Source organism: Actinia tenebrosa, unplaced genomic scaffold (assembly GCF_029948245.1).
Source record: "Actinia tenebrosa isolate PJP-AT-01 unplaced genomic scaffold, QUT_ActTen_1.0 PGA_scaffold8__29_contigs__length_14323225, whole genome shotgun sequence".
Classification (NCBI taxonomy): domain Eukaryota; kingdom Metazoa; phylum Cnidaria; class Anthozoa; order Actiniaria; family Actiniidae; genus Actinia; species Actinia tenebrosa.
In genome coordinates, this window is record NW_028292585.1 from 9853316 (window position 1) to 9861127 (window position 7812).

A 7812-nucleotide genomic window follows, 5' to 3' on the forward strand; every position below is an offset into this window, starting at 1 on the left:
ACGGGGTTTTGGGGTTTCTGTTTCGACTACGTGCCCGCGAGAAAAATGGGACCTAGCAAAAAGAAAAGCTTCTTTTTTGCTCGGTTTCGATTCTCGTTCGTTCCAAATTTCCAAAGTTCCCCCAAACCCGGTTTTCCCCAAACCCACAAGAACGCCTGCTTTGCAGGCCATATATGGCCTTCCAACATGCCACCTTAATAAGTTACAAAGAGTTCAAAATGCAGCCGCCAGCCTTATATGTAAGATGTCTAAATTTGATCATATCACACCATCTTTAGTTAAATTACATTGTCTACCAGTTAGATTTAGGGTAATTTTTAAGATATTGTTAGTAACATAGAAAGTTTTTAGTGGGTGTGCCCCAGATTATCTTTTAGATCTTATTAATTTTAATTTTATTATTATTATCATTATTATCATTTATTAGTAAAACAACTGAAACTTTTTCGAAAGGCAAGATTGAAGTGGTTACTGAATAGGAAGGAATGGATAAACAAGTTTCGATGTCCTTCGGGTGTAAGCTCAATTGGACAAAAGTTACAAGGATTCCATCCGTACAAAAGTTTTTACTTTAATAGTTGTTCTATTCCTGCCTTTTTTTTCTTTTTTCTTTTTCCATATATATATTACTTTAATTTTAATGACGTCTTTTTCGAACAATGAAGCCGAAACCTTTTAAAAAATATATATATATATATATATTTTTAGTTTTATGAACAACCCCGATGTTTTATTATAAACATAGCAACTAACTCTTTCATTATTCAACTGTTCGTGACTATAGTAGCAACTCTCCTCAGTCACTTCTCTAGAACGAGATGGAGATTCAGTTCTATATGGAACGACTAAATTGTAAACGGCACTAAGTCGATTAAAAGAAATTCTTCAAAATAGCTTTTGATCAGTTGCACGTTCCGATTCATAGCTACTCAAATCTCTTAATCCACAAGAGGAATATTAGTTGCCCTAAGTTCATCCATATCGTCTACAATTTTATAACCTAATAAATTCATGACTTCATAACATTCAGTTTCTATGATCCTAACGACAGAGTATGGCATTCGTCCTCTCCATTGAAAAACATTTTCACTCGAACTTCTATCTTGTACCTCTACAGGGCCACTGGGATTTAAAGCACTCATACCAGAATAAGAAACAGTGTTGGACTTTTTATCGAGCCATCTTCGAACTTGAGCATCGTTATTTATCCCTACAAACTGATAAAGCTGTTCGGCAATTTGGTGTGGCTTGGTTGCTAGGTCCTCGTAACGTAGCAACGTATAACGACCTTGTAACCAGGGGGGAGCACTTACTGCGTATTTGATATTCAGAAGTAAATCTTTACACATTGCTCGGGCATTTTGACGTAAAGATGTTGTAGTCCAATTACTATTTAAATCGTTTTGAATTTTAGCATCAATCAAAGCACGCGGGTCGCGCACGAGGTGTACGACTTTCAAGGCATAATCGGCTGGTCCTTCTGTGTCCATAAGATAAGACAACTTGTGGATAAAATCAACCTGAATTGTCTTGACTACTGTATGCCTATGCAGATTGCATATTGCAGACAAAGTTTGAGGCCTAAGTCTAGTGCACATTCGAATATTAAATAGAGGATGGTTTTGGCTGAAGGAAGGACAAAGTGGAGGTGAAGAAAGTGCTCTGCTTGATAATCTGTGCTTGATCGAGCTATACTGCAAAGAAATAAAATCCGTAAAATAAGCCAGTTCACGAAAGTCACAGTGAAAGATGCCATTGAGGAGGTGTGTCACCATGGTATCGTAGACGTTCTCGGGTCTATTCTCCCGGTAATATTCCAATGATTCTACGGGCTCGTGCAAGTAAAACACTTGAGGATGCTGATTAAAGATTTCACCTAAGAACGAACTGCCACAATGAAGATTTGATATGACAAGAATATTTTGCCGCACTTTGCTCCCGTAATGGTTTACTAACGAATCTTCTTCTGTAAATTTACCTAAATTTTCATATAATTTCATTTTTTGTTCTAAGAGGTCTATCTTTCTTTGAAGTTTAGTGCAGTTGTGATGCTGCCCAGTTGTTACATCATCTTGGTGTCTCTGTTGATTGGCCATGGCTATTTTGAGGCAAGCCTTGCATTCTGCTCGTACTAATAAGCCATTATATCTCAGATTTGTGAGTATTTCATCTTCCTCTAGTTGGCCCCAATTCTTTGAAGTAAAATACAAAATCACAAAGAAAATCATCATTCCTGTGACTGTTACGCAGACGCGGTTTGTGGTACAGAGCTTTTCATGTCTTATTTTGATCAACCGAGTTGATAGAAGCATCTTTTCTATTCCAAGCTGGCTGTCTGGGTTGCGAAAAAATCGCTCTCATTTCATACCTTGACCTTTGAATAGCCTTGTTCAAAAATTATATTGATAAAACGCGCGTTATGGAATTCGGCCTCCGGTTGAGGTGCTTGAAAAAGTCGTTCATAATTCCATCTTTACTCGTTCAAAACTACCAAGTCGGTTTCCGCCGAATCGAATGGATTATTTTGTCGTTTCATGGATTATTTTTTCAATATTTGAAAACGACAACAGGTCTTCCACCGAAAAGCAAGCTCGATGTAGCGGCAAAGCACCAGCTTGAATAAAAGAATGTTTTTTTCTATATAAGGAAAACAGTGATTAGCATGTGATTGGTCGACAGTAGACCACCCTATCATTTGTACGGGTAAGTTTATAAGATGGTATAAATATTGAATTATTTGTTTTTAGCAAAACAGGTAGGGCATTTCTCCACCAGTTTTAGTTCCAGCTATCGGAAAAAAACATAGTTCGCCGGACACCAGTCGTCAAAATTTTACGTTGAAAGATTAATAATAATAATAATAATAATAATAATAATAATAATAATGATGATAATAATAGTAATAATATTAAGATAGTAATAATTTTATTCAAATAAACCTTAATAGTCTATGCATGTCTTAATAGAAATAGAAATACATTCCCTCCAAAACTACTAAAGTTCCAATGCTTAATATTTTAAGATAATGATAAACAAAAATAAAATGAAAAACTATACGATTTAAAGTTCATAACCTCAATGGCATTATAATAATAATAATTATATATATATTTTTATGATAGAATTCAATTAACTATTAATAATGATAATAATAAAATTTATAATAACGTTAATAAAGAGATTATGAATATAAAATAACAAATATATATACAATTTACTTATTTATCGATAAAAAATATTTGTAAAATATAAAAAACAGTTAAAGTTTTTAAAAAAAAAATTAATATATTTAAAATTTAATCTAAGTAGAAGACTTAATGGCTCCTAGGACAGTGTCAATGTCAATATCACAGTTATGTACATCATAAGGTGTTCTCCTTTTTGTTCTTGAACCTCTCAAACATACAAGAGCAGAACACAGAAGAGCAAATGATGTTGTGGTACGAATCCAAGAGATTGTTTTTGCGTATTGTTCTCCTTTCTTGTGTACTATCTTGTCGGCCAAATGACTATGATATGCGTGGCACTCGTTACCCATCCCCCCTGTAGTCGTAAATACCAATGGTGTAAATGAGCCATGCTCGATGTCTATAACTCTCCTTGAGTATTGGCGCTTTTTCTCGTTTTCATGTAGTCGATATGTCTGTTGTGGGTCTAGTTCACGGTACGATTCGGCATTAGGGTGACATACCCTCACGTCAAAGAAGGTCGAACGTTGGTGTTCCCAAAATCCACGCGCATGTATATCGAGTCTTGCGTCTTGTGCTTTATTGGATCCTCTGCTAAGTTCTTCTCCTGAGATGTCTTGGAGGACCGGTTCAACTTGAACATCACTACACACCATACTTAGCAGCTCAGCTTCAAGGTCACGTAAATCGTTATGGCGCTGAATGATAAAGCCACCTCTCTTACAGGTCATAGCATGGTCAATTGCAAAAGATTCTCCGCATACACAAGTTGAAGGAATATCATCCAGCGGCCAGTCGTAGCGCAGTCTAATAGCATCACGGAACTCCCTTTTATTCAGGTTGAAGCCAAGATCTTGAAGGGGAAGCACTGTCAGCCACACTGAAGATCCTTTTTCGGCAGCTAGTTCTATCGTACGTTGAGTCTTCTGTGGTGCAGTATCCTTAAATGTGTTGTGCTCGATCCTCGAGTTCTTTTGTTCGCTCGTTTTTCACTGCCTGTTGTAAAGATTTTGTAAGTGAATCATCTGGTAGCTGGTGTACTTGCTCCAGGGGCGCTGTTACTTTCTTTTACTCCGACGAAGGACTAGCATCCGAAACGTCAGTAAGTTTTTTCATCTTTTCACGGTGTATAATTTACCTTTTCATCATTACTGTTTCATTAGAAACACCGACGCAGCTCACACTAGTTTTTAGCTAGTTATATCTTTTTATTACTTTCACCGATGAGTTGTATTCTCGTTACACATCATGACATGGGTTTGCTAGGCCCATGTCCCCCAAGCGTACTGGTAGAGCTAGTATATCCCTGTCCAGTTGGCTGCACTTGCGTTCTACTATTGCAGGTATCAGAATATTTGATACTGCATCTTCCAATGGCTTTAGTAGGCCTTGAATGTCGGGCAATGTTCTTAAAAAAAGTTCCAGCGATGCTTCAACCCAAAGGTGTACGCAGCATAACAAGCCTGTGGCTGTGTCAGTGCAAACTCTGCCAGGGAGCTACTCTGCCAGTTGAGGTTCATGCACGTCACGTGTATGGTGGCTCCAGTTGAACCAAAATCTTATAAATTGTTCATGAGTGTTTTAAGCAGTTCAAAAAACTCGTAGATCGTGTTTTATCAGGTATAAAAGCATTCGGCTACGCCTCGTGCTCTTATACCTGATAAAACACTCCTACTCGTTTTTTAAACACTACATAAATGTTTGCCATTATTATTATTATTATTTTTTTTTTTCATTTTTAAACATATACTATTAGGATTAATTTTTACTAAATAGATTTTATGGTTATACATTAGTAGATATATTTTTTATTATAGTATATTTTATTATAGGTTTTCTTTTTCTCTTTTTTATTATTATTATTATAAATAGATATATTTTTTTATTGAAGGATATGTGAAGAGATAATCTATACGTCATATATATCTACATAGATACCAAATACAATTTTTCTTTTCTTAGTGAAAAATTTTTTTAAATTAAATATAATAATGATAATAATAATAATAATAATAATTTTTTTAAAAATAATAATGATAATGATAATTAAAATTTTTAATAAAATAATCCTACAATGAAAAATATATCTATCCATAATAATAATAATATAAAAGAAAAAAGAAAAAGAAAAACCATAATAAAATATACTATAATAAAAATATATCTACTAATATATAACCATAAAATCTATTTAGTAAAAATTAATCCTAATAATATATGTTAAAAAAAATAGTAATAATGGCAAACATTTATATATATATATATATATATATATATATATATATATATATATGTTAAGTATTTAGTTAATTGCTGCATTTGCAGTCTCAACATCCAAGTCTATGTCCTTTATGTTCCTAAATAATCTTCTTGTGGTTCTTGAGCCCCTAAGGCATAGAAGAGCCGATCTCAAAAGGGAGAAAGAAACCTTTGCTCGTATCCAGGATACAGTGGTGGCATAATCTTCTCCTTTCTTGTTGGCAATTAGTTCGGCGAGCCTACTGTGGTATCTTCTACACTCATCTGCCATACCTCCAGTTGTAGTGAATACTAATGGCGTAAAAGTCGCTTGTTCAACTTCCAAGACTCTGCTAGCATACTTGCGCTTCTTCTCATTCTCATGCAGGTGGTATATTTGCTGGGGGGTGAGGTCTTTGTAGGACTCTGCATTTGGGTGACACACCCTAACATCAAAGAATGCAGATCTCTGCCTTTCCCAAAAGCCACGTGCATGAACGTCAAGGCGAGCATCAGAAGCTTTATTAGAACCTCTGGTCAGGATTTCTCCTGTAACTTCTTGAAGTTCTGGTTCTATTTCAACGTCATTGCAGACCATGCTCAACAGTTCTGCTTCAAGATCGCGCAGCTCGTTGTGGCGCTGAATAACAAATCCGCCACGTCTACAGATCATAGCATGGTCCACATTAAACAAATCCCCGCACACACATACCGATGGGATGTCAGTGATTCCCCAGTCGTATCTAAGTTTGATAGCATCTCTGAATTCTCTTTTGTTCAAATCGAAGTCCATGTCCTTGATGGGGATTACCGTTAGCCAATTAGATGCGCCCTTTTCTGTAGAAAGCTCAACAGCTCTCTTTGTCCTTTGGGGTAAGGAATTCTTCAAATTCTCTACCAACTCACGTAGATTTTCATCTTTCTCCTTACGTGCACTTTGCTGCAATTTTCTTATTGTAGTGTCATTTGGTGGTTTATGCGTTTGAGATATTATTTGTTCAGCAAGTGTAGCAGTTGTCTTGATTGACGTTGTGTACTCTGAGGCTGCGACCTGACTTGGGTTTGTAAATCCAAGTCCCCCCATCCGCACTGGCAATGCCAGAATATCTCGCTCGATCGGTGTGCAATTGTGTTCTGTAATTGATGGTATTAACACATCCGCTACAGCACGCTCTAGTGGTTCTAGTAGATCTTCAATATCTGGTAGTGTTCTGAGGTAGTATGTCCATCGATGTCTTAGACCAAAGGTGAACCCTACGTAGCAGGCTTGGGGTTGTGATTTAGCAAACTCTGCTAACCTTGTTATTTGACTTATCCAGTCTTCCACTTTTCCATTCACGTATTCTTCAAGATATGTTCTTGAACCAAGCACAGCCCCTAGATGTTGGTGTCCTTGCGTGGTGACGTTGATTGATGTTCCATCAAAGACATATCTGGCGGTTTCTTCTTTCTTTGGTTTTATGATCAGCCAGCATTTCTTTGCATTAGGATAGTATCCTAAGTCTGGTCCAGCCTCATTCAATGCATCCCACCACTTTTTTAATTCCTCTAGAGACCCAGCTCCACTCGCATCATCAGCAAACCAACATTGCTGCGCAGAGCTAGAGATATTTAGATGCATGATCAATGGCTGAAGGCTGATTGCGTAGAGGCCTATGGCCAGAGGGTCACCTTGCGTGGTACCTTCTGCTGATTTCAATTCTCTTCCTCCTGTGATGAATAGTCGCGCTGGTTCTCTGTATGTGTTTATTGCGTAGGTTGCTATGGTGGGACAGAGTACTCTGATATTGTGCAGAGCAGCAGCTCTATTCAAGGCATTGAACGTGTTTGAAGCGTCAATGAGCAATATAGCATCTGTATCATCAGCTTCGAATATATTATGCATTGCGTGAATCGCTGCTTCACTTCCGCATTTATGACCTGCGCAGACCTGGAGTGAACCACTGGCAATAATAATAATAATAATAACAATAACAATAACAATAACAATAACAATAACAATAACAATAACAATAACAATAACAATAACAATAACAATAACAATAACAATAACAATAACAATAACAATAACAATAACAATAACAATAACAATAACAATAACAATAACAATAACAATAACAATAACAATAACAATAACAATAACAATAACAATAACAATAACAATAACAATAACAATAACAATAACAATAACAATAACAATAACAATAACAATAAAAATAAAAATAAAAATAAAAATAAAAATAAAAATAACATAACAATAACAATAACAATAACAATAACAATAACAATAACAATAACAATAACAATAACAATAACAATAACAATAACAATAACAATAACAATAACAATAACAATAACAATAACAATAACAATAATAATTAATAAT

At 35.6% G+C, this 7812-nt stretch overlaps 3 protein-coding genes across 3 annotated transcripts; all 3 read right to left on the reverse strand.

Moving 5' to 3' along the window:
* Positions 1-356: 356 nt before the first annotated feature.
* LOC116306891 (carbohydrate sulfotransferase 1-like) lies at positions 357-2577 on the reverse strand. Its single transcript, XM_031717022.2, has one exon. The coding sequence runs from the start codon at positions 2310-2312 to the stop codon at positions 939-941; it is 1374 nt and encodes a 457-aa protein (XP_031572882.1). The 5' UTR covers positions 2313-2577; the 3' UTR covers positions 357-938.
* Positions 2578-3301: 724 nt separating this feature from the next.
* On the reverse strand, positions 3302-4246 carry LOC148905132 (uncharacterized). The gene has a single exon (XM_089024333.1). The coding sequence runs from the start codon at positions 3917-3919 to the stop codon at positions 3302-3304; it is 618 nt and encodes a 205-aa protein (XP_088880459.1). The 5' UTR covers positions 3920-4246.
* Positions 4247-5490: 1244 nt separating this feature from the next.
* Positions 5491-7345, reverse strand: LOC148905133 (uncharacterized). The gene has a single exon (XM_089024334.1). It carries the CDS (start codon positions 7309-7311, stop codon positions 5491-5493), a length of 1821 nt encoding a protein of 606 aa, XP_088880460.1. The 5' UTR covers positions 7312-7345.
* Positions 7346-7812: the final 467 nt, after the last annotated feature.

What these genes read in the sequence shown, in the direction of transcription:
- LOC148905132 (XM_089024333.1), bottom strand. Translation starts at nt 3,919, where the DNA reads ATGACCTGTAAGAGAGGTGGCTTTATCATTCAGCGCCATAACGATTTA.
- LOC116306891 (XM_031717022.2), bottom strand. Translation starts at nt 2,312, where the DNA reads ATGCTTCTATCAACTCGGTTGATCAAAATAAGACATGAAAAGCTCTGT.
- LOC148905133 (XM_089024334.1), bottom strand. Translation starts at nt 7,311, where the DNA reads ATGCATAATATATTCGAAGCTGATGATACAGATGCTATATTGCTCATT.